The sequence below is a fragment of the Oncorhynchus gorbuscha genome, linkage group LG21 (genome assembly GCF_021184085.1).
Source record: "Oncorhynchus gorbuscha isolate QuinsamMale2020 ecotype Even-year linkage group LG21, OgorEven_v1.0, whole genome shotgun sequence".
Classification (NCBI taxonomy): domain Eukaryota; kingdom Metazoa; phylum Chordata; class Actinopteri; order Salmoniformes; family Salmonidae; genus Oncorhynchus; species Oncorhynchus gorbuscha.
In genome coordinates this window covers 51,629,831-51,655,969 of record NC_060193.1, presented here as the reverse complement: position 1 = coordinate 51,655,969, position 26,139 = coordinate 51,629,831, and the positions used below count along the sequence as shown (strand labels likewise).

Sequence of the window (26,139 nt, the reverse complement as noted above, 5' to 3'; positions counted from 1 at the left end):
CAACGGACGGAACACTGGCATTGGGCATATGGTCATATGAGGTGACCGTGGACTGTTTGACCCTTGGGCTAAGCTTGTTGAGGTCACCTTTTCATACCTCTTCAACCAGAGCCCCAATTCCTTATTGAGACGGATTCCTGTGTGATTACATTACCTAAGGATGTGATGCTACCTGCTTTTATTTTCCTTAATATGGAACTTCTTTCCAATGCACTGTTCATGGAACATGGTTTTTGATATCTTCCCTGCCAAAGGAGACTCCTTGCTGTCTCTGTGCCTCTGCTGTATAACTGACTTGAACAATGTCACCCCCTGTGGCACAAACAATGCTGGGGGAAATAACCCTTGAAGTCAGCAAGAGGAAATAGACAAGCTGTTGGCTCCTCTCTAAAACCACATTAGGTAATAGGCCTCTTCTGTCAACGGGTGATAAACAAAAGAAGTCAGATAAGCTTGTTTTCTTCACAGGGCAGGAAATTCGGTTTGGCTAGGATCACATTATAAACTCACCTTGAAGGGACAAACAAACTGGTGCTCTTCCAAATCCATTGTTGTTCATTAGATATGCCTCAAGAGCAAATATCAGGAATATGTGTCCGTTTGAGGTCATCTAGAAACATTACTCAATTGGTTCATTCCTGTACGTCTCCCAATATGTTGCAATCAGTGGCAATGTCAATAAATGTTTTTTTTTGCATACTTTAAAAAATATATATATTTTACCTTTATTTAACTAGGCAAGTCAGTTAAGAACAAATTCTTATTTTCAATGAAGGCCTAGGAACAGTGGGTTAACTGCCTGTTCTGTATGAGTGTCTCATGACAACTACCTCCGGAACTCAACTGTGGAGTCAATGCCCGTCTGCCGTATGCTGTCACTCTTTAGCAGGCCACAAGTGAAGCCTAGACGAAGAAAGAGTCAATAGAGAACATTGTGTGCTCTCAAGAAGTGTCAAGTTGTTGTATTTTTGCAATATACCTCACACTGAATGATGGCCCCCTTACCAGCCACCACGGACAGAAAGGGGCTTCCGTTGTCTCGACTGATCACAGAGTTACCAGTCAACAGCAGTCCTGCCCCAGTTGATCTTTGTTCAGACTCGGATATGGGAAGTTTCCTCCACCGCCTGCCATCTATCCCACCTTCTGATCAATGGAAACCTTAACCCTGTTACGTGAATCCTCATGGCCCTCCGAGCCGGGGGACTCTGACCAGCTGGCATGGAGCTAGAGCTGGTAGCCGCCACGTGCTCCCTGCTCCAGTCCTGTGTATCCGTAAACAAGTGTCGGGTGTCCTGCAGCTCTGGTTGGTCAGAGGACCTACTCTGACTACACTACTAAGTTAGGATGATAGCCAGACATCTAGACAAAATCAATACTGGTGAGTGATTTCACATTTTGATGTCCATATTTTTCAGAATGAATCCAGAGATGAATTCACCATTTAAAAAATATACAGTTTTATTGCATGCAATAAGTCCAAGATTCCTCATTTGTATGGATTGAAGCATCAGAAGAGCCACATGAATCCCAAGCATCCCCAATTCATGTCTATTTTGTTATATCAGATTCTAAATTCAAACATGAAGGCCACCAGCAGAATCCTTGCCCCAAAAAGCAGTTTATTTATGCCAAATTTACAGAAAATCCATTATGGACAATACTTCTAAACATACAAAAGAATCAAGTACTCTTCCGTACAAAATACACAAGTTGAGTGTGATTTGGACTGTGGTTGAGGTACAGTTTGGCTGCATTTCAGCAAGACACCACCAGAGAGCAGTATAACTATACTTTTATTTAGAGGACGATCGAGTCAAACTATTGACAGATAGAAATTCAAACAATGTTCTGTGTCTGCTGCATCTTTGGATGGAATCTTACTTAATATTTCTTCAATTCTCCTGGTAGGTTATTCTGCAGCAGGCATTTGTGCTTTATAACCCATAATTAACGTGAGGCCCTGCCAGCGAACACAACCACTCTTTTGTTCTTTCTCCGTTATTAGCCCATCATTAATGAAAAGCATGAATTACCACCATATAGGTCCATGCATCACAACAGTGGGTCCATTCCAATGTCCCATCTACTTTGCCGATAACTTTGCCAATAAGCCGAGGGACTCGGTACAAAGAAGACCCTTCTCATCTTCACTCACCACAAGAAAATCCATCACTCCCCATGCAACTAATACCATCAGAGAGAGCCGTGGATTTAAGCATAATTATATGAGGTCAAAGACGTTATGTTTTAATTATATAAGTGAAGCAGGCAGCACACCTAGCTAATAACCCACCGCAGCCTGAGGCAATGTCAACGGACAATGGAAGCGCTTCAACGGACTCTGAAGTTGTAATTCCTCAGGTAATGAGTTCTTATTGAACTAGTTAAGGTCAGACCAGCACTGTATTTAAAATAATAATCATCTTGAGATGAGGTCAAGTTTTGCCATAGCCTTTGGACCGTACTAGGTCATGTTTATGTCCTTTGAATACATTTGATCAGAATAGGTCAAATAATTCAAAACCCAAGGAATCAGCTTGGGACATAGAGATGGGAGGTTTCTGAAAACGTGAGGTAAACGCTTAGGTCAACATTTTCAGCACCCAAACAAGGTTCTGGAAACCTGAGCAGCAACAGACCCATAGCCACCCTCATGCAGTATGGGAAAAGTGACGACCAGGTACAGCAACAAAAATGACAAAAATCTCCTTAGTCATACTGAGCCCTGCTACCAAGCTTTATGACTGGGATGAGCAGGTTTCTTCCCTATCACAGCACAGCACAGCAGGAGACTCGGGCTCCACCGGACAGTGGCTCCACCAAGGAGACACACCATCGTATAGACGAAGGGAAAAAGGAATCGCCAATAAGTCAGATCTTGAGAAAAGAAACGCAATCAGCGGCGGTCGTAATAAGACAATGTGAGGGTTATCTAGATATAGAGCAAATAGACTGACTCCACACACCAGAGTATCAGGATGAAAATCTGCGTGATGCAGATCTGGGGCTTCCTGATGACAGTGCTGGGCTGGATCTTTGTGGCATGCACCATGACCATGGTGGGCTGTAAGGTCACGTCCATCGGGGGCATGGGCGGTTCAGCTGTCATCAAGGTGGCCTAGTACTGGTCTAACCTGTGGAAGGCCTGCTTCACCGACTCCACTTCTGTCACCAACTGCCAAGACTTCCCTGTGCTCTGGTCCGTGGACAGTAAGTACCGTAGAGACATGCATCATATATAGTGTTCTAATTCTATTTCTGTGGTGGGTATGAAGTTGTATATCAACAAGAGGTACACATCTGAAGACAGTCTGTTAAGCTCATTTACCCCCCCCCCCCCAAAATAGGGTTTAAAACTAATTCTGATCATATGTGACTATTACTGTACTCTATCTTTTAAGCAAACTTCTTTGAGTTTAGACTGTTTCAGTACAGTGACATTGGGTATTCCACGTAAGTTATAAAGCCTACTGTAGTGTAAAATGTGACCTTGCGTTTGGTTGTGTTCTAATCAACCAGACCACATCCAGATTGTGAGGGGCCTGCTGATGGGTGCTCTCTCTGTGGGGATGCTGGGGTTCGTACTCAGTCTCATTGGGATGGAGTGCACCTTCCTCGGGGGCAAGGACAAGGCGAAGCACGGGAAGCTCTTCACTGGAGGAGTCTGTCACATCATCAGTGGTAAAATCACCTGGTAGATGCACACTGTAGCAGATTGAGAGTAGCTGACTGACTCACTTCGTCTTATGCAGGCATTCTGGCTGCGTCGGGATATGCTGTCTACACAAAATACGTCTCCGGGGAATACTTCAACCCCTATTTTGATGGATTAAAGTAAGTTGACCCAGATGCAGGTTTTTCCATTCAGTTACAAGATAATATTTATTGATTCTCTCTCTCTCTCTCTCTCTCTCTCTCTCTCTCTCTCTCTCTCTCTCTCTCTCTCTCTCTCTCTCTCTCTCTCTCTCTCTCTCTCTCTCTCTCTCTCTCTCTCTCTCTCTCTCTCTCTCTCTATCTCACTCTCACCCTCTCTCTCACACACACACACTAACACACACACAGGTTTGACCTGGGGACTCCTCTGTTTCTTGGCTGGGTGGGATCAGCTTTCCATATGACAGGGGGTTGGATCTACTTGGTCTCTGTGTGCAAACTGCTCTGTGAGGACGAGAGGTGAGTACAAGCATAACCAGCCTCATCGTCAAATCAAAGTTTATTGTCACGTGCGCCAAATACAACAGGTGTAGACCTTACAGTGAAATGCTTACTTACAGGCTCTAACCAATAGTGCGAAAAAAGAAGAAGATGTATGTGTGTGTGTGTGTGTGTAGATAAGTAAAGAAATAAAACAACAGTAAAAATACATTTGAAAATAAGAGTAGCAAGGCTATATACAGACACCGGTTAGTCAGGCTTATTGAGGTAGTATGTACATGTAGGTATCGTTAAAGTGACTATGCATATATGATGAACAGAGAGTAGCAGAAGTGTAAAAAGAGGGGGTGGTGGGACACAATGCAGATAGCCCTGTTAGCCAATGTGCGGGAGCACTGGTTGGTCGGGTAGTATGTACAGCACAATTGGTCAGGAGACTGTAAAATGGTGGCCTTCTCCTCCGGCACCATTTTCATCAAATTTTCATCATGGAATAGTTATTCATTTATTCATAACACATTTGTCATTGATTTGTTCTTTCTCATTTTGTATGTCATCTCTCCCAAGCGAAACTATAGTCGTCCCTGAACTTCCCGAGGTTGAGAGGGACCAGGCCAAGTCCACCACAGTACAGTCCCCAGTATCCCAGATCACCTCAAAGATCAAGGTTCCATCTGCATCTAAGATTTATTCAAAGTCTGCAGGCTCAGATGTGTCTGCCATCTCCTCAAGGTCTGGTCAATCCGGTTGCGCGTCCAAATTAGAGCGGTCTGGACGGTCCTCGAACTCCAGGCAGTCTTCGAAATTTGGCAGGGGGTCTTTGATGTCTGGTCGTCCATCGAGGTCTCATGGGTCAGTGCACTCTGAGGTGAGCAGAGGCAGTAGTAGTACAGTGTCCTCTTTATCCAGTGGGTCAAGAAGGAGCGAGAGAGAACCGTTTATCAAAAACTCCTACATATGATCTGGTTCTGTTCATACTATGTGTGATTGTGACTGGACCGAACTGAAGTAACAATTGTATATACTGTATATGATGATTAGTGCTGTCAGAGTTAATTCGTTAACTCAAGTTAACTTTTTTGAATTTTAGTGAACTAATGTTTTTGAATTGCGATTAATCACATTGTCTCTAAGCTTTCAAAATGCAGTGAAAACATCCAAAGTACATCATTTATACAGCTAAAAACAACAATTCGATGTCAAAACAAGTTGTCAATTCAGTGTGCTTTGTCAATTTACCTGATTTGCTAACTGTTACTTTGAACAACTCAATTTGAGCAAATTCTGAATTTGAATCACAACAAATCCTTTGATTAACTCAATTAAATGTTTGAATCGTTTGACAGCCCAATAATGATCCAATTGTGATTCTGTATGTGGGGGAAAGTCTCTGTATCCAATGGCCTGTTTCCTGGGAATGTTTCACTTTCATCAAATGAACTGCTTCATCACATTCATTGTATTGCTATTTGTATTATTTTTTTATATTTTACCTTTATTTTACTAGGCAGGTCAGTTAAGAACAAATTCTTATTTCCAATGACAGCCTAGGAACAGTGGGTTAACTGCCTGTTCAGGGGCAGAACGACAGATTTGTACCTTGTCAGCTCAGGGATTTGAACTAGCAACCTTTCGGTTACTAGTCCATGTCATTAAAGTTTTAAGTTCTCTCTGACTCCGTGTTGTTGTTGTTCTCCCTTTTCAAATGATTCAACTGTAGTCCAATCAAAATCAGTATATTTTAAGATATGGAAATAATCACCAACTCTTTGAGATGTTACTTTCCTAATATTGTCAGCACAGTCACACCTGCCAAAGCAGTCAGGGAGGCTGCCTGTAAACAGTCTCTGTGTTTGGTGTTGTCACTCTATTCTGCCCGGACACTGTTCCCTATTTAAACCAAGAGTGATATGCAGCACAGCTGACAGACCGACGCTCCAATCTTGTGCTAAGTGAATATGGAATCATTTTTATTGAATGCATTTTTGTGAATTCCGTGACTAGATTGGATGAAATCAGTAACCTTGCAAAAGATCCAGTAAGTTACCCTCGGTAGTCCCTGTGAGCGATCCTCTCCACCTGTCCAGACAAAGGAATGTGGAGGAGGTTGGTTCAGATCCTGGGCCTCGAGGTGTCCATGCTGGACTGGGTGATTGTGGCCTGCACCCTGGCTATCGACTACTGGAGGGTGGCCCAGGTTGGGCGCTGGTCCAACCTGTGGAAGGACTGCTCTGAGGACTCCACCACTGTAGCCAACTGTGTGGACTTCTGTGGACGGTGAAACGTGGTTTGAGTACTAGAATCTCTCGTCTCGTATCTGGTATCTCTGTGTGGAATAATCAGGAGTCTTATGGGTGCAGTGTCTGCTAATATGATTTTTTCTCTAAAACTGTATGGGAATGCCAAGCTGTTTTTTGCCTACATTTTCCCTACTCAGGTATAATATTGGATCTGCTCTTTGGCTTGGCCTAGTGAGAGGCTTCCTCATCATATTAGGACCCATTCTGTTCTCTGCCACTATATTCACAGTAGCCCATTCAAAAGGGTTAAATGTACAGTACCGTATAAGCGACAATAAGCATACATGCCTAATTTACATACAACACCACATAAGCATGCTTCTCTAAGTATTGCCTTACCTCTCTAATCTTATTACATTTGCCCACACTGTATATAGATTGTTCTATTGTGTTATTGACTGTACTTTATTTATCCCATGTCTTATCCCATCTCTGTGTTTTGCTTTATCTTGGCCAGGTCGTAGTTGTAAATGAGAACTTGTTCTCAACTGGCCTACCTGGTTAAATAAAGGGGAAATCAAATTAAAATAAATAAATGAATGGTGTATTTTCAGTTATCAGTCTACAATGCGATTTGCGTAAATGTTGAGTGCATGTTTTCTGAATATATCTTAATTCGCTTAATATAATTTCTCTAGCAGGGTGCAATTGGCCCCTTCCTCCAGATTTCCCATGGTGCCCCTCCCCAGAGAATTCTCAACTGGAGAAAACTGCCAATCCAAACAGTCACAGGAGCCAGGAGACAACAGTGACTGGTTGTGATTGTGTGGCATGTGCATGTTGCAGTGGGAATGAAGTGTTTTTGTATGTAGCTGTTCCGTGTGTATTAGCATGTTTTTCATTTTAAAATGCTATTTTAATTCTTGTGGCAAAACAAATTGTCCAATAAAGATCTACTTTAGGATACTGTCCTCAGCTCTACTCTATAGGCTATATTACATAGATCATTATCAATTCGTCCAGAGAATATTGACATGAATCAGTTACATGCACCAGTGTCTTGTGACTTTAGCTCGGAGGGAGCAGTTCATCCACTGTGATTTGAGATAAAGGGCTATGAGAGAGAGACCTAGTCAAACCCCCATACGAGGGGAGGGAGAGCGGGAAACAGTTTCACCACTCCCAATCCCTGACACTATCTCCCCCTGGATCGTGGGAAAAGATATGTTTGCTTACGGAGCAAAACCCTGTGAGATAAGCCAAACGTCCACAATGCTGGTTTGACTGGGAGGCATCAGTGACATAACAATGCAAGTGCCTGGCTGCACCTTGACTTCCACAGACCGAAGATCTCTGAGCAACTCTGGAACTTCACTCCAGCTTTGTTCACTCTACTCATCTCTCTGGTTAATCCTCTTCCTAAACATAGCTTTTTTTTAGGAACCACTGCCAAGCTAGAGGAGAGCATCTTCCTTATCACCATCATCATGAAGCACAGGACGGTGATGATGTACATGGAGATAGGCTGCTTTGTGTCATGTCTGGCTGGCTGGATTCTGGTGAGCTCCACCCTGGCTATAGAGTACTGGACCTGGTCTGAAGTGGGCAGCGTGGTGCTCACCACCGGCAACTACTTCTCTAACCTCTGGAAGGACTGTGTCTCAGACTCAACGGGGGTGTCCGACTGCAAAGAGTACCCCTCCATGCTGGGACTACCAGGTATGTTCCGGTCAGCTTGTCACAACTTCCATGGATGTGTGATTCTGTCCTAATATGGACACCGTACATCTGATGATACATGATGGGATAGTGACACTTACAACTTAACTTGGAGGGTTATCTCGATCTTCAGTGCAGTTCGGTGCAGTTGATTGTCATTCAGCAGATGCTCTTATACAGTACTACATTACAGGCAGATAATGGGGCAGAGCAGAAGTATGAATATCATGATCAACATTTTGCAGACGGAACTAGCGATACCATAGAGTGGATTCCACAAACTCCAATATAAACGGAGTGTACAAAACATTAAAAACACCTGCTCTTTCCATGACATAGATTGATCAGGTGAATCGAGATGAAAGCTATCATCCCTTATTGATGTCACTTGCTAAATCCACTTCAATCGGTGTAGAGGAAGAGGAGAAAGCTTAAAGAATGATTTTTAAGCATTGAGACAATTAAAACATGGATTGTGTATGTGTGTCATTCAGTGGGTGAATGGGCAAGACAAAAGCCTTAAATGCCTTTTGACAGAGTATGGTAGTAGGTGCACCAGCTTGTGTCAAGAACTGCAATGCTGCTGGATTTTTCACACTCAACAGCTTGCTGTGTGCATCAAGAATGAAAAAGGAAATCTAGCCAACTTAACACAATTCTGGGAAGCATTGGAGTCACCATGGACCAGCATCCCTGTGGAAGGCTTTTGGCACATATCATATCTAGACACTCTTATCCAGAGCAACTTACAGTAGTGAGTGCAAGCATTGTCATACTGGTCCTCCATATGAATTGAACCCATAACCCTGGCTTTGCAAGTGCCATGCTGTACCAATTGAGCCACACGGGACTTGTAGTACTGTGTAGAGTCCATACTCTGATGAATTGAACCTGTTCTGAGGACAAAAGTGGGTTGGTACAACTCAATATTAGGAAGTTGTTCCTAATGTTTAGTATACTCAGTGTATAATACTTAACTGTAATCCTGTACTTTGGCTTCCTGTTTAACTGAGTGTTCTACTCTCTGCATCAGTGTTCCTCCACTCAGTAAGGGCTCTGTCCATCTGTTCTGTGATCCTGGGGTTCTTCGCTGGAGTCCTCACACTGATAGGGATGAAGTGCACCAAGATTGGAGGGTCAGAGCTCGCCAACGCACGGGTCACCTTCGCCGGGGGAATCACCTATCTGGCGTCTGGTAAGATATGTTTATGGAGTACCTGATTAGTAACCGAAGTGGCGCAGTGGTCCCGAGTGGGGCAGTGGTCCAGAGTGGGGCAGTGGTCCAGAGTGGGGCAGCGGTCTCAGGCACTGCATTTCAGTGCTAGAGGCATCACTACAGAGCCTGGTTTGATTCCAGGCTGTATCAAGTGGCTGTGATTGGGAGTCCTATAGGGCGGTGCACAATTGCCCCAGTGTCGTCTGGGTTAAGCCGTCACCGTAAATAAGAATTTGTTCTTAACTGACTTGCCTAGTTAAATATGATAATAATAGCTGTTTTCCTCCTAGGATTTGCTGGCCTGATCGTGTACTCCTGGTGGGGTAACAAAGTGAGATCAGAGTTTGTGGATCCCAATTTCAAGGCACAGAAGTGAGTGGATTTTTTTTCAATGAGACTGCTGGAACAACATTGGTTTCAAATAGTTAAGTATACAGTATATGCTTCCTCATTTTTTCTCTTCAGATTTGAAATTGGAGCAGCGGTTTTTATTGGCTGGGGAGGCTCGATCTTGCTCATCACCGGAGGTTTCGTACTCAGTTTCTTCTCTGGAAAGGAGGGTCTACGCTCAGCGTAAGACAATCCACAAAATTCCTGCTTCACTCGAAAGACAATAGCTGGCATCAGAGGAATATATTTTGTGTCGAATGTGTAACATCTCAGTTCTCATGCTCCGTCTTCCAGATCAAAGAAAAGGCCCCGCAGACCCAACTCCTATGCCACAGCTCGGACCAGACGCACATACATGATGCCAAACTCTTCCAGAGTGACTCCAATGCCACAATTGGTCCAAGGGAGCAGAGGTGGCAGAAAGATCAGGACAACAAGGACCACTGGGACGTATAGCAGGGACGATTTTGTTTGAGCTGCAGTAGCTCCTGTACTGCAGGAAATACACTGCTTCATATCATTGGTCGTTAGTTACCATGAAAACATTGTGAGAACTGAATCAATTTGATTTGGTAACTGTCTCGCCACCTACACCTTATGTATGAATGTTTTACTAACATATAACTGTGTTCCTTTTGTGAACTGAATTGACGTCAAGGAATGGGATGAATGATTCCATTTGATACAAAAATAAATATTTATTGCTAGCATGTATAAATATTTGAGATAAAAACACATTTGTCTTGTAAATTGTTTTGACACAAATCATACAGGTACCTCACATGAAGTGCAATATCACATTTCATAAAACCTCTAAGTTGACAATTCACTATAGCTAATATATAATCTGTATATAAAATAAAAACACTGAATACTGCCACAAGGCAGATGGCTACCACTGTCATAGGTGTATATCTCTAGAGATACACTGTGTCCTGAACAGAGATGATCCATTCATTAAGTCTCTTCTACATGCAACTGTAATTCTAACAGTATGGGTAAATCATGTAGAAGTATATTTGCCCTCCAAAGAATTCCTGTGGGCGTCATATTGAGTTTTATTATTGTAGAACTGTATCACCTCCATAGGACTATATATCATCGTCACTCCAGTCGCTGCCGGTTCCTGCTTCATTCAAACCTGGGGAATTGATAAACATCATCAGAGGCTGAAGGTGAAGGATAAAGGGACCTGAATGGAGCCGGGTCTGTGAGAGTCAGTGAGACTGACCTGTTTTCTGTCCCTTCCCGGTGGATGTTCCCCAGACACTGGTAGTGCTGTCTGAGTCCAGGCTCTTCCTCACGGGGGCGGTGGGCTTGCCCACGGGGGCGGGGACCGATAGGTCATCCAACGAGGAGATATCCCAGTCATCCTCATCATCATCATCGTTTGTATACTGAAACGCCACAACAGTCCAGATGAACACGATTAGGATATGGGAACATTCTGACGTCAGCAAATGTTCTGTTTGTTCTCTGTGTCTTATGTTACTCTGAGTTGATGATGACACAACAGAGAGGAGACGAGAGAGGATTTCTCACCTTGAGTTCCCGTACAACGTCTTTGTCTTTCCTCTCTGGTAAGAAGCTCACTCCCCCTAGCGGCTTCTTTGGTCCTCGGTCTGCAAGCTGCTTCTCCAGGCTCTTAGTCAAGTCCTTGACCAGGTTATCTGGAAAGACAACTATGGTCAGCACAACGCATAAAAACCTATGGGCAACAGTTTTCAACAAACACACAACTAAAAAAGAAAAGGCTGTAGACTTGGGATGTGTGTGTTGTTATCTGAAATTAGCACTTAATACCACACAAAGGAGTAAATCATAGCAATAAAAACAACAAAAGTCCCTCTTACTGTTTGTAGTCTTCTGTACGTTCCCATTCTGGTCTTTGTAGTTCTGGAGCTGTTGTTGGTCGATCTCCTCCAACTCACTCCCCTCTGTCCACTCTCCCTCACTCTCTACTACGTTGACCCCCATCTTGGTTGTGTTGACCACAGCGCTTCTGGGCTGCTGGGGTTTATATGGCTGAGCTTGGGTGGTCCTGGGCTGGCCAGATCTGGCCTGGACCGGTTTGGACTGGGTGAGTTTGTGATGGGGGATGGTCTTGGGTTGTGTTGGTTTGGGCTGGGACACTCTGTGACGAGGGACTCTCTGCTCCTGCCTGCATTTCTGAGGTGGCTTCTCTTCTTCAGACTCCTCCTCCTCTGTTGACTTGTCGTCTGAGCTGAAGGGAGGGGTCCTACGAGGCCAAAGGCAATGTCATCATTTGAAATGAACATACAATCAATCACTCCCATATAAGGTAATAAGACACAGCTTGTAAGACAACTCACTTTCTATGGTATCCTTCTCAATGCAACAGACTATGCACTCAGATTTCTGATACCACATAAATGAAGCCAGTGGCGAGGTAGCCTCTGGCGTGAGACAAGCAGCAGGAGATTCTGACTCGGTACGTACTTGGGAGTGGAGGTCTTGGGCAGGGTACTGGTAAGGGTCCGAGGGGCAGGCTGTTTGACAGGCGCTGCTGGTGGTCCTGAAATCATTTGTGTCACCTTGGAGGAAAGGCTTCTGGACCGTTGTCTGGCCTGGGTCACTTTTAGGAGGGACAGAATAACAACAATCAGCTGATTAGTTCATTTGAAGACGTCTCGAGTCCTAAGTAGGTTACAAAGGTGACGGACATGACTCCTGTTGGGAGCAGCTTAACCTCTTGAAGCTAGGGGGCACTATTTTTATGTTTGGAAAAATAACGTTCCCAAAGTAAACAGCCTATTTCTCAGGACCAGACACATTGTATATAGACTCCCCTTTTTTCTCTGCGTTATTGACTTGTTAATTGTGTACTCCATGTGTAACTCTGTGTTGTCTGTTCACACTGCTATGCTTTATCTTGGCCAGGTCGCAGTTGCAAATGAGAACCTGTTCTCAACTAGCCTACCTGGTTAAATAAAGGTGAAAAAATAAATAAATAAATAATTGACAGATTAGGATAGAAAACACTAAGGTTTCCAAAACTGTAAAAATATTATCTGTGAGTATAACAGAACTGATATTGCAGGCGAAACCCTGAGGAAAATACAATCAGGAAGTGCCTCTTATTTTGAAACCCTTCTGTTCCTTTGCATGCCTATCCTCCATTTAAAGGGATATCAACCAGATTCCTTTTTCTCTGGCTTCCCTAAGGTGTCAACAGTCTTTAGACATAGTTTCAGGCTTTTATTTTGAAAAAGGAGTGTGAAAGATCACATTGTGTAAGTGGATAGGTGGGGACTCTGAGTGAGTTTTTTGATTTTTTAGTAATATTACTTGACTGTTGCACTATGCGGTTGCTGACGAAAATGATCCAGCGACAGGGATGGCTAGCGTCAAGAAGTTAAGGCTTAAATGTTACATTGATTAAGGGGGACGTGATTAATGTCACCAGCAGCATGCTAGCAAACAATCACAAGAGAATGGAATCGACCCACGAGATGAAACATGAACCCCTCAGCAAAAACCCCATGAACGAGTTAAAAGTTCTAAGTCCTCATACTCCCCACATGCCATAGACCACCAAGTGCTAACAGTCAGTATCTGGATAATATCTGTGAAATGCTTGACAATGTATGTGATATCAACAGAGAAGTATATTTCCTGGGTGATTTAAATATTGACTGGCTCTTATCAAGCTGCCCACTCAGGAACAAACTTCAAACTGTAACCAGTACCTGCAACCTGGTTCAGGTTGTCAGTCAACCTACCAGGGTAGTTACAAACAACACAGGAATGAAATCATCAACATGTATTGATCACATCTTTACTAATGCTGCAGAAATGTGCTTTAAAGCAGTATCCAAATCCACAGGATGTAGTGATCACAATATAATATCCACATCTAGGAAAACCAAAGTTCCAAAGGCTGGGCCTAATATAGTGTATAAGAGGTCATACAATACGTTTTGTAGTAATTCCTATGTTGATGATGTAAAGAATATTTGCTGGTCTGTGGTGTGTAATGTGGAGCAACCAGACGCTGCACTTGACACATTTATGTAAATTGCTTATTCCAGTTAGTAATAAGCACGCACCCATTATGAAAATTACTTTAAAAACTGTTAAATCCCCTTGGATTGATGAGGAATTGAAAAATTGTATGGTTGAGAGGGATGAGGCAAAAGGTATGGCAAATAAAGTCTGGCAGCCCAACTGACTGGCAAACTTACTGCAAATTAAGAACTAAACTAAATGTGACTAAACTAAATAAAAATACAAATAAACTATACAATGAAACAAAGAAGTGATATAAAGAATGATAGTAAAAAGCTTTGGAGCACCTTAAATTACATTTTGGGTAAAAAAGCCAACTTGGCACCATCATTCATTGAATCAGATGGCTCACTGACAAAACCCACTGATATTGCCAACTACTTTAATTACCTTTTCATTGGCAAGAGAAGCAAACTTCAGGTTGACATGCCACATCCAAGTATATCAGACCAAATTATGAAAGATAAGAACTGTACTTTTGAATTCCGTAGAGTCAGTGTGGAAGAGGTGAAAAAAACAAGCCACCAGGGTCTGACAATCTGGATTGAAAATTACTGAGGATAATAGCAGACGATTTCGCCACACCTTCAATTTAAGACTACTAGAAAGTGTGTGCCCTCAGGCCTGGAGGGAATCTAAAGCTATTCCGCTACCCAAGAATAGTAAAGCCCCCTTTACTGGCTAAAATAGCAAACCAATCAGCCTGTTACCAACCCCTACTAAACTTCTGAAAACAATTGTGTTTGACCAGATATAATGCTATTTCACAGTAAACAAATTGACTACAGACATTCAACACACATATTGGGAAGGACACTCAACAAGCACAGCACTTACACAAATGGCTGATGATTGGCTGAGAGAAATGAATGATAAAATGATTGTGGGAGGCGGTCTTGCTAGACTTCAGTGCAGCTTCTGACATTATCGATCATAGTCTGCTGCTGGAAAACATATGTGTTATGGCTTTGCGCCCCCTGCTATAATGCGGATAAAGAGTTACTTGTCTAACAGAACACAGAGAGTTTTCTTTAATTGAATCCTCTCCAACATAATCCAGGTAGAAGCACGAATTCCCCAGGGTAGCTGTTTAGGACCCTTGCTTTTTTCAATCTTTACTAACGACATGCCACTGGCTTTGAGTAAGGCCAGTGTGTCTATGTATGCGGATGACTCAACACTATACACGTCAGCTACTACAGAGACTGAAATGACTAACACTTAACAAAGAGCTGCAGTTAGTTTCAGAATGGGTAGAAAGGAATAAGTTAATTTTTGAAATATTTAGGACTAAAAGCATGTATTTGGGACAAATCATTCACTAAACCCTAAACCTCAACTACATCTCGTAATGAATAATGTGGAAATTGAGCATGTTGAGGTGACTAAACTGCTTGGAGTAATACTGAACAGTAAACTGTCATGGTTAAAAACATATTGAAACAACAGTAGCTAAGATGGGGAGAAGTTTGTCCATAATAAAGCGCTACTCTGCCTTCTTAACTTCTTGGTGGCAGGGGGGCAGTATTGAGTAGCTTGGATGAATAAGGTGCCCAGAGTAAACTGCCTTCTACTCTGTCCCATATGCTAATATATGCATATTATTAGTAGTATTGGATAGAAAACCCTCTGAAGTTTCTAAAACTGTTTGAATGATGTCTGTGAGTATAACATAACTCATGGCAGGCGAACACCTGAGACAAATCCAACCAGGAAGTGGGAAATCTGAGGTTTGTAGTTTCATTTAAGTGAATGCCTATCCAATGTTGTGTCTATAGCGGCCAGATTGCACTTCCCAAGGCTTCCAGCAGATGTCAACAGTCTTTATAAGACTTTATAAGAATAAGAGCTGTTTCAACTAGTAGACTAGGCTGTGGCCAATCAGTTGTTTACTGCGTGGTCACGAGGGCGCGCCGTTCCTTCTTTTTCCTCTGTAATGAATATGCTATTGTCTGGTTGGAATATTATTGAAGATTCATTATAAAAATACCCTAAGGAATAATTGAAAACATCGTTTGACATGTTTCTATAAACTGTAATGGAACTCTTGACTTTTCGTCTGGATTTTGTGGTCGATTTTGAGGTATTTGGACATAAATATGGACGTAATCAAACAAAACAAACATTTATTGTGGAAGTGGGAGTCCTGGGAGTGCATTCCAACGAAGATCAGCAAAGGTAAGTGAAGATTTATAATGGTATTTATTATTTTTGTTGACTCCACAATTTGGCGGGTAACTGTATGGCTTGCTTTTGTGGCTGAACGCTGTTCTCAGATGATTGAATATTGCCGTAAAGCTTTTTTGAAATCTTACACAGCGGTTGTATTAAGAACAAGTTTATCTTTAATTCTATGTAAAACATGTATCTTTCATCAAAGTTTATGATGAGTATTTCTGTTATTTGATGTGGCTCTCTGCAATTTCTTCGGATGTTTTGGAGGCATTTCTGAACATGGCGCCAATGTAAACTGAGGTTTTTGGATATAAATACGAACTTGATCGAACAAAACATACAGGTATTGTGTAACATTGAGTCCTGGGAGGGTCATCTGATGAAGATCGTCAAAGGTTAGTGATTAATTTGATCTATATTTCTGCTTTTTATGACACCTCTCTTTGGTTGGAAAATGGCTGAATGCTTTCGGTGACTAGTTGCTGACCGAACATAATGATATGTTCTGCTTTCACCGAAAAGCCTTTTTGAAGTCGGACAATGTGGTTGGATTAACGAGAAGTGTATCTTTAAAATGGTGTAAAATACTTGTATGGTTGAGGAATTTGAATTATGAGATTTCTGTTGTTTTGAATTTGGCGCTCTGCAATTTCACTGGCTGTTGGCGAGGTGGGACGCTAGCGTCCCAAACGATCCCGGAGAGGTTAACAACACTATCAACAAGGCAGGTCCTACAGGCTAGAGGTCAACCGATTATGATTTTTCAACGTCAATACCGATTATTGGAGGCCCAAAAAAAAGCTTATACAGATTAGTCGGCCAATTATGTACATTTATTTGTAATAATGACAATTACAACAATACTGAATTAACACTTATTTTAACTTAATATAATACACCATTTAGCCTCAAATAAATAATTAAACATGTTCAATTTGGTTTAAATAATGCAAAGTGTTGGAGAAGTAAAAGTGCAATATGTGCCATGTAAAAAAAGCTAACGTTTAAGTTCTTTGCTCAGAACATGAGAACATATGAAAAATAAATAAATAAATAAATAAATAATATGAAAGCTGGTGGTTCCTTTTAACATGACGTTGTCCAAATAGACCGATTTCCGATTGTTATGAAAACGGCCCAAATTAATCGGCCATTTCCATTAATCAGTCGACCTCTACTACAGGCCCTGGTTTTGTCACACCTGGACTACTGTTTAGTCATGTGGTCAGGTGCTACAAAGAGGGACTTGGGGAAATTGCAGTTGGCTCAGAACAGGGCAGCATGGCTAGCCCTTAAAAGTACAAGGAGAGCTAACATTAATGACATGCATGTCAATCTCTCATGGCTCAAAGTGGAAGAGAGATTGACTACATCATTACTTCTTTGTAAGAGGTGTTGACATGCTGAAGGTACCGAGCTGTCTGTTTAAAATACTAGCACACAGCTCGGACACCCATGCATACCCCACAAGACATGCAACCAGAGGTCTCTTCACAGTCCCCAAGTCAAGAACAGACTATGGGAGGCGCACAGTACCACAGAGCCATGACTACATGGAACTCTATTCCACATCAGGTAACTGATGCAAGCAATAGAATCTGATTTAAAAAGCAGGTAAAAATACACCTTATGGAACAGTGGGGACTGAAGTAACACAAACATAGGCAGACACTTGCATAGACACACATGATAACATACGCACATGTACACATGGATTTTGCATTGTAGATGTGTTGTAGTGGTGTATGGGCCTGAGGGCACACACTTAGTGTGTTGTGACTTACATAATGATTGTATTGTAATGTTTTTAAAACTGTATAACTGCCTTTACTTTGCCAGACCTTAGGAAGAATAGCTGCCTTGGCAGCAGCTAATGGGGGATCCATAATAAATACAAATACATGTACCTTGAGTGGGTTGTTTTGGTTTGACCCGCTGCTCGGGGGCAGAGTCACTCCCCTTCCTCTTGTCCTTCAGTCTCAGAAGCAATGTGTGAGCCACATCCTCACGGTGACGCCAGTAGTCCGGAATGTCCCTCGCCGTACTCTCTCTCTCCGAGCGCACCTTAGCCATGAGATCACTGTACTCGCTGCCTCCGAGTCCCCTCATACCCTACAGAGTTGTGTAGATTAGAAAACGGAAGACGCTTAACTATCGTAAGGATTATCTTTACTGGGGAGACAAATGATCCCTTAAGTCTATTAGTGAAGTCAATTTGTTGTATGTTTTTGATGGTGTATCGGTCAGGCTGACTCTTTAATGGCATAGATCTTCCACAGAGTGTGATTTTAAAGATTCCATCGTGTATTTGTACTCATAAAGGTACAGTACATACCGGTTTGACTCCCAGGGACTCAAGCTTCTCTAGGAGTGCCTGCTCCAGGGCGGGACGCAGCTCCCTCTTGATGTCGGGGTTCTTCCTCAGGACACTGGTCACCGAAGACGCCTGCTTCATTACAACAACTGGCTTCTTCTCAGACACGCTGGACGAGTCTATGACAAGCACCAGACAGGTACAGTACAGTTACACACATACACTTGCTAACACACTCAAAATAACACTGACGCCTTTGTATTTTCAGAGGACAGGCTGGGCAAGTGTGAAAATGATTTGAGAGAGAGGTGCATATTCATTTTCTTCCATCAACAAAGGACCTGTGCCATAGATAACTACAGCTAACAGCCACAGGATTCTGGAGAGGGATGGGCAGAAGAGGAGAACATATTGCTGCTTTTTTGGGCCAATGTGGCTTTGAATGACTCGACTTCACAAATGCTCATGGCAGGCATCAATCACAGACCGACTCACACCTCCGTGCAGAGAGCATGCATGGAGCAGACAGACAGGCGCTACTGTCATCTAGACTGTGTTACCTTTGTCCTCCTCAGACAGCTCCTCTATAGGATCCAGTTTACGAGCAGAGGGAGGCTGCTCTGATTGGACAACACAGGGGGTCAGAGGTCAGACAAGAGCGGGAATTAGGAGGAAGGAACTCAGGTAGAGGGTACAATAACATTGATCTTTAATGGTGTCTCGTTGGGAGGTCTGATCAACGGGGAGAGATCGCTGACAGAACAGTCATGTTACGTGCTTGCATACCTTTTCTCTGAGCAAAAGAACGCAGATGTCTAGATTGACTGAGCAACATATTGTTGGGAATCTCCTGCTAATTACCTACCCTTCACTACTCTCTTTGGTTTAGGCTCTGGTGCTGGGGCTGTTATGATCACTGAAACATACAAAGTAGGAACAATTGTCAGCAATAACAGGTTCTTTACAGAACTACAAACCGCTAATATCCAAGTTCAAGCTAACATCCAGATTCAAGCTAATATCCAAATTTGACAAATATAAACAAAGTAATACAAAAAATAAAGTCAAAGAAAAAGTATGCATACCTGGAACTTCAACTAATTTAGTAGGTGGATTTGAGGACATATGCTTTATCTGTGAAAAGAAGAAGTACAATTAGCTACATTTCTTAATTATTATTAATTATATGTTTTGTATTCAAAGCTGTTGAACCCCAAGGGCGTGATCTAATTTCATTTAACTTCTTAACATGCTTATGAAGTCAGAGTGGCCCTGACGACTACACTATATGAGCGTGTGAAAACATGACGTCCATCTGGCCCCATCAATCCAGGATTTCCTGTATGAGGGCCAAGTAGGCGCCCTGTTTCCTCATATTCCCAGCTGCCCCGGTGGCCGGGTCGCCAGGGGGTGGTGGTGAGTGAACTGACCTGCTCTCGCTGAGAGAAGATGATTAGGTCCCGCTCCTGAAGCCGCTGGTCACTCTCCTCCTTCTGCCTCTGGCTCTGCTGCTGCCACTCCACCACAGACGACTCCAACCTGCTAAACTGATCCTGCCACTGAGAGGAGACATAGGACAGACGTAGACGTTAGAGATCCCACTGCGATGGCTGCCTCTTTCAAGGCCAGTAGCGTGCCGTGGTTCTGGGGCCTGGGCCTTCAGTGAAGTCCTACACAGTCCCACCCGAATTAATCCACCTCTTATTACCATCATTGTGATGCCATGGCTCTAGACACTATACATTTAGACAGAAACGCAGTATAACCAGGCGTTGCGTCACCTTGAAATTGACATTTTTATTCAGAGAATTGCAGGGGAAGAGTACAATACCTTTTCATTGTGCAGCTTCGTTGCTCTGCGCGCTTGTTCGTTGAGCTGTAGATCCACTCGGGCGTCCCCAAAAGTTTTCAAAAGCACCATTGCTTGTAAGTGCACAGCAGTACTTTGGTGTCTCGTTGCTGCCTTGGTTAGACAACTCAGGTTTGCAAAGCCAGTGTGGCTCCAAACACCAAATCAATCACTTGCAAATAATAGGCATTCCCAGCAGTACAGTTTGCAGTGCTTCTCGGAGCCTGTGAGTCATTGATAGCGCCCATAGTTGAAAGTGGCGAACAAACCCCTTTCCCGCCTGTGACAGGCGTGGTAGCGTCGGCGTCTACCTCTCCTGACAATGTCTAACTTTTCTTGAAAAGTTTGTCTTGAGAATGGCGTTATAATTATATCCTCGACCAAATCGATATCTTCTCCTTCCGCCATTGTGGCTTGAAAAAACAGCTTAGTAGTATGCAAATTAATTCGTTGATCAATTTCAGTTTCCTAGTTCTGAGACCTGCCCATATAGGACCTGCCTCTCAATATTGGTAATCCAATCAAAAGACGTGCACGCACTACGGCTGCTAGCTGGCTCCTGTGTAACACTGGAGCCAGCCAGCAGGCATACAATAGCCAACTCTAAAGCTGATTGTTTGACACTAAATTTTAATTTCCATTCACTTTAAGCTACAAGCGCCCACACTGTTGATTCTGAAGGCCCGAGGGCAGATTTTAGACCCCTGGCAACACATGATGGCTGAATATGATTGGATAAAAGATCTAACATAAAGACCAGCCCTCCAAATCTCAACCTGGGGCTGGAAGCAATGCAACCAAGAGGAATGCTATGAAATGAAGAGTGTAACTCTTACTCTGGGGAATAATTTAATACATATTTGTGGGAAAATATCTATTTTTTCAAATGATATTCTGATGATGTTTAGGCCAGCAGAGAAGGCCTTGCTGTCCCTGACGGCCCACCACTGTTCAAGGCTTTCCGCTGACCTTGAATGAACTATTCAACAGAACTCACAAGTAGTTCTGTTAACCAGTATTCTTCATGAAAGCTTCACAGATGTGTCATCCACATCTTACCTGATACTTCTCGCTCTCATGGTTAGCCTTCATTTTTTCTATTTTTGATGTAAACCTTTCTTCCTGTAACAAAATAAATAGTTGATGTTTTTTTGTTATCACAACTTGAAATATTTCAAGAAAAGAAGTACTGCTTAGCTGCTTACCAGTTTCTTGTGTTTCTGATCCATCTTCTGGACTACAACATTGTTTTTTTCATCCATGTCTTGGTCAGTCTGCTGGGTAGCAGGACTGGGCCTCCTCTCAGGAGTGGTCATCTTGAGATCCACTTTCTGTACAGATCACATCAAATCATTCAAATAAAAACCTCCCTGACATACAGAACCAAATCACCAACGCATCAGTTTGAACGGGACACAGAACCATGAAAGTCAGTGCTTTGCCAAATGGACTAACTTGTTGAAGAAGAGCGTTCCTGTTGTGAAGCATCTCGATCTCCCTCCGGAAACAGTCTCTCATCTCCTCTATCTTCCTGTGTTCTTCTTCCTTCCATCTCTCTAACTTTCTCATCAAATCCTGGTGCATGGACTGCTGGTCTCTTTCCTACAGATGAAAAGAGAATGAAAATGGTCAAAAGCTCTAAACAAATACGCAAGTGCAAACTGATCAATGCCATGGAAACAAGCACGGTTCTTATTGTCCCACCTGAGAGGCTTTGGCCAAGAGGGCTTGCCTCTGTGACTCCAGCTCAGATGTGATGGAACTCAGCTGCCCTTTCAGCCGACTGATCTCCTCCTCATCTGCAATGCTCTTCACTTCCCTCTGGTTGCCTGCCCTTAACTCTGAGAGAAACAATAACAGAGACATACTAATGAAGAAAAAGTTAGCCTAACTAGTGTTTTAGGGCCTGGGCTCAAAGATAGACCTCTCTCTTTCTGCTAGACTGTGTGGGAGTGTGTGACATGTCTACTGCTGCTGCAAACTAGAGCGGGATGTCATAGGAACTGGTTTTCCAGCATTGTAGGAACACTGTGGTGCACTTGGGGACACCCATACCAGTGGGACTCCCTATGGGACTGTTAGGGAGACGGGTTGGTTGGCCGCAGCGAACCTTCTTACCTGACTGACGGTTACTTTCCCTACCGTTCTCTCTAAACTGATGATCAAAACTTTTAAAGCTCTCTTGACTTACGGCTGTCGTACTCGTCTGCATGGCGACGTTGCATATGATTCTGGAGAAAGGAGGAATTCATGAAGGCTTTATCACAATGTTGACACTAAAGGAAAAGAAAAGGAAATGGAATTATACGTCAACAGTATATTCCCATGCAAAGACTGCAACGAATCAATGGTCTGAATACATGTTGTTTGCTACCTTCACTTATAGATCAAATGTAAAGCCAATTTCTTAATAGGCAACTTAAGCTTTAATGACTGTTTCCTGGGAGACAGATCAACATAGCGACTATGCCATCTACCATTAAGCTACCATCAACATAAGTCATCTACATGAATAACTGTTTCCTGGGAGACAGATCAACATAGACTATGCCATCTACCATTAAGCTTTCATGACTGTTTCTCAACATGTCATCTACCATTAAGCTTTAATGACTGTTTCCTGGGAGACAGATCAACATAGCGACTATGCCATCTACCATTAAGCTTTCATGACTGTTTCCTGGGACAGAGACAGATCTACCATTAAGCTTTCATGACTGTTTCCGAGGAGACAGATCGACATAGCGACTATGTCATCTACCATTAAGCTTTAATGACTGTTTCCTGGGAGACAGATCAACATAGCGACTATGCCATCTACCATTAAGCTTTAATGACTGTTTCCTGGGAGACAGATCAACATAGCGACTATGCCATCTACCATTAAGCTTTCATGACTGTTTCCTGGGAGACAGATCGACATAGCGACTATGCCATCTACCATTAAGCTTTCATGACTGTTTCCTGGGAGACAGATCAACATAGCGACTATGCCATCTACCATTAAGCTTTAATAACTGTTTCCTGGCAGACAGATCGACATAGCGACTATGCCATCTACCATTAAGCTTTAGGGACTGTTTCCTGGGAGACAGATCGACATAGCGACTATGCCATCTACCATTAAGCTTTAATAACTGTTTCCTGGGAGACAGATCGACATAGCGACTATGCCATCTACCATTAAGCTTTAATAACTGTTTCCTGGCAGACAGATCGACATAGCGACTATGTCATCTACCATTAAGCTTTAATAACTGTTTCCTGGCAGACAGATCGACATAGCATGAGTGACGTGATTCACCCCGGATGCCTGGCGTCACCTCGCTCCAGCTCACAGGAGGAGTGACAGACGGGGCAGATTAAACGCTGGAGCAACCACATCACACGACACATTTAACGCCCAACACCCAACACAGCCTGTTTGTGCCTTCATTCAAACTGAACCGCACTGCCACCGATATCTTGTTGCCTCGCGTGCTGGTGCTCTACCATGCTGCATGGGAAGTGGTGGTTTCTACAACAGAGACCCTTGTTGTTGTGTGCTGTAATTACATTGCTGCTCTGGAATAACTGTGGAAATCGCCAGTGAAATTGAATTAGGTTTGGTCATTGATAGAATCAAGGCGGTTGTGTATCTGTTGGCATCCGTTTGCCGTGTCTTGAAGTGCAAGATGGCAATAAAAAAGCCGACTTAAACGTTAATTTTCTAGATTGCATTGACAACACACAGGCTGAAATAGGCAGGACGTTTCTTGAATGATACAAGCACTACAATTTAGGCGACATTTCTGTGCTTGGCAGACAATTAGGCTAGATGCTGTGTATCAAATACACTGTGCATTCTGTATATCTGTTGAAGTTTCTGTAAAATGTAGCTTGACGCAATATATTGGAGTACCTGCGTGAAACAATCAACCCATCTAGGTCTATTTTTGGGTGCATGGTGGCACATCAATAATTGAGCTGTACAGACACCTCGGTTGTCAACGTGCCTGTTACACTCTCACCTAGCAACAATGCTCAGTCATATGAAACACTAGGTGTTGTCTTGGCAACAGCTGGGCCCTATTCAACAGCAATGCCCTTTAAAAGTATAAGGATATATCCTTCTATTCTACATCTTTTCAATAAATGCATACATTTCTGGTGTAGAAAATAGAACATCAAAACGTCACGTTGACTCGAGACCAACATCATTATGGAAACATGAATGAGGGTGGGGGAGGTGGTTCAGTCATTTTGGTTCCGTCTCTTACCACCCTTTGTAAGTGGGTTAAAAGAAGTAGGTCTAATTATCCCCAGCTGACACCATCTGCTCAGAACACAATCCTATTGTTTAGGTCCAAAAACAAGGCTGATAATGATTACGTCTACCAATCCTTATAAAGTGGCCACATTCTAGCTACGGGATGAGGTGAACCTATTTCCAATACTATGTCTCTGATTTAAATGGTATAATTTATTTAAACCAAATCAAATTTGATTTGTCACATGCGTCGTAAACAACAGTAGACTAACAGTGAAATGCTTACTTACGGGCCCATCCCAACAATGCAGAGAAAAAAACAATAACAATTATAGGAAAATAATAGCACGATGAATAAATACACATTGAGTAATGATAACTTGGCTAAATACACAGGGGTACGAGGTAATTGAGGTAGATATGTACGAAGATGAACCTCCTGTTAGCATTCTCACTCTTCTGACAATGATAATTGAACAAAACTAAAGTAGCTCTGAATACCGCCTGGGGAACAATGGCTAAGAGGAGGACCCAGGAGGAAGGTGGGAATAACTGTTGTACAATACACATAGAAACAGACACCGAGAAGAAGTGGCAGCGTGAGGAGGTGTTCAGTACCTTATGGCAATTGGTCATGTTGATCATAGCCTGCTGGTTGAGGGCAATGATTTTCTTCCTCTGCTTCAGCTCCGTCTTCAGTACCTTGGCCTGGTCCGCCTGCTTCTGCTGCTGGGCCAGGAGCTGCTGGTGCTCGCGGGCCTGGGTCTGCAGCCTCTCCTCGGCTGCCCCCAGGCTCAGGGTCAAGTACTCCTGGGAGTGCAGCAGGTACTCCACTGTCAGCTGGGCCAGGCGGAAGAGCTTGAGCAGCGCTGGGTCCACGGGGCTCTGGCAGCGGACACAACGCTCCCCCTCCACGTTGCAGAAGGTCACCCCTGTGATGTGCTCCTGCAGGGTCTGGAAGTCCAGCTCGCTGGCCACCAGGTCCACGTCCACCGCGCTGATCCGGCGCCAGTCAACGCTCTCGCGTCGCGGACGGAATTTGAAGGGCGGGATGGTGGTGGATGTGGAGGCAGACATGGCTGGTGGAGGTGGTGCTGGAGGACACCGGCTGCTGGAGGAGGGCTGGCTCAGGGGGGAGTTTAGGGGGGAGGGGATCCCAGCTGAGGAGTGGGTCCCTTGGGTCTCTGGCTGGTATGGGTAATAGACGCTATTGTAAAATGGCTGAAAAAAACAAGACATTTATACTAGGTTATTATTTTGGATTTAATTTGTGACAGACAACAACGGAGAGATTGTGTGTTACAGATTAGAAATGCAGCATCTCATTCAAGGTCAGGGAGAAACAAACCTTCTGCAGGGATCACAGCAATACAACAGCAGCATGAACACAGAGTAGAGAATATGGACGTAAAAAAGCAAGGATTCCACCTCTCAGCACATGAATGAACCATATGAGATGACACAAAAAATGCTAAGCATTACATTCGTATTCGATGGTAATCTACCCAGTTCTGCTGATGTCGAGTTGATACCGTGTTGTCCTTACCATCGTGGATTTCATGAGATTTTATGAGATTGAACATAGAAAACGAGTAGTCGTTTCCTATTGGCGCACGCCCCCTTCAGCTGTCTGCCGCGACACCGAGGCAGGGCATCCTCTCGATCACCATGGAGACAGAACAGTGCGTCCCACTTAACGTGTCTCCCCAGGGAGCCCGTAATCAAAATATTGCCCCTAATCAATCCTAAATGATTCCACAATGCAAGCTGGGCGTATTCAATGTTTTTATGAAGCCACTG

The 26,139-nt window shown here is 43.3% G+C and overlaps 2 protein-coding genes and 1 pseudogene across 2 annotated transcripts; 2 read left to right on the top strand and 1 right to left on the bottom strand.

The window, feature by feature from the left end:
- Window positions 1–2,637: 2,637 nt before the first annotated feature.
- LOC124007614 lies at window positions 2,638–5,728 on the top strand (annotated as a pseudogene).
- Window positions 5,729–7,678: 1,950 nt separating this feature from the next.
- Window positions 7,679–10,555, top strand: cldn10d (claudin 10d). The gene is made up of 5 exons (XM_046319482.1): window positions 7,679–8,117; window positions 9,151–9,312; window positions 9,624–9,705; window positions 9,799–9,906; window positions 10,018–10,555. Exons 1-5 carry the CDS (start codon window positions 7,886–7,888, stop codon window positions 10,196–10,198), a joined length of 765 nt encoding a protein of 254 aa, XP_046175438.1. The 5' UTR covers window positions 7,679–7,885; the 3' UTR covers window positions 10,199–10,555.
- LOC124008034 (zinc finger protein Dzip1-like) lies at window positions 10,407–25,922 on the bottom strand. Its single transcript, XM_046318943.1, has 18 exons — window positions 25,845–25,922; window positions 24,958–25,560; window positions 22,282–22,366; window positions 21,795–21,931; window positions 21,546–21,692; window positions 21,296–21,421; window positions 21,150–21,212; window positions 19,672–19,800; window positions 19,327–19,375; window positions 19,107–19,157; window positions 18,802–18,861; window positions 18,263–18,420; window positions 17,835–18,039; window positions 12,184–12,319; window positions 11,577–11,962; window positions 11,266–11,393; window positions 10,955–11,120; window positions 10,407–10,864 (listed from the first exon to the last, which is right to left on the bottom strand). Exons 1-18 carry the CDS (start codon window positions 25,920–25,922, stop codon window positions 10,815–10,817), a joined length of 2,757 nt encoding a protein of 918 aa, XP_046174899.1. The 3' UTR covers window positions 10,407–10,814.
- Window positions 25,923–26,139: the final 217 nt, after the last annotated feature.

Bases quoted from the DNA above. Each gene is read 5' to 3' on its own strand.
- LOC124008034 (XM_046318943.1), bottom strand. From the start codon at position 25,922: ATGTTCAATCTCATAAAATCTCATGAAATCCACGATGGTAAGGACAAC. The intron at 21,693-21,794 runs GTGGGACAATAA...TTTCATCTGTAG, and splicing joins TCTTGGCCAAAGCCTCTCAG to GAAAGAGACCAGCAGTCCAT. The intron at 19,801-21,149 runs GTAAGATGTGGA...GTCTCCTCTCAG, and splicing joins ATGAGAGCGAGAAGTATCAG to TGGCAGGATCAGTTTAGCAG.
- cldn10d (XM_046319482.1), top strand. From the start codon at position 7,886: ATGAAGCACAGGACGGTGATGATGTACATGGAGATAGGCTGCTTTGTG. The intron at 9,313-9,623 runs GTAAGATATGTT...TTTTCCTCCTAG, and splicing joins AATCACCTATCTGGCGTCTG to GATTTGCTGGCCTGATCGTG. The intron at 9,706-9,798 runs GTGAGTGGATTT...TTTTCTCTTCAG, and splicing joins CCCAATTTCAAGGCACAGAA to ATTTGAAATTGGAGCAGCGG.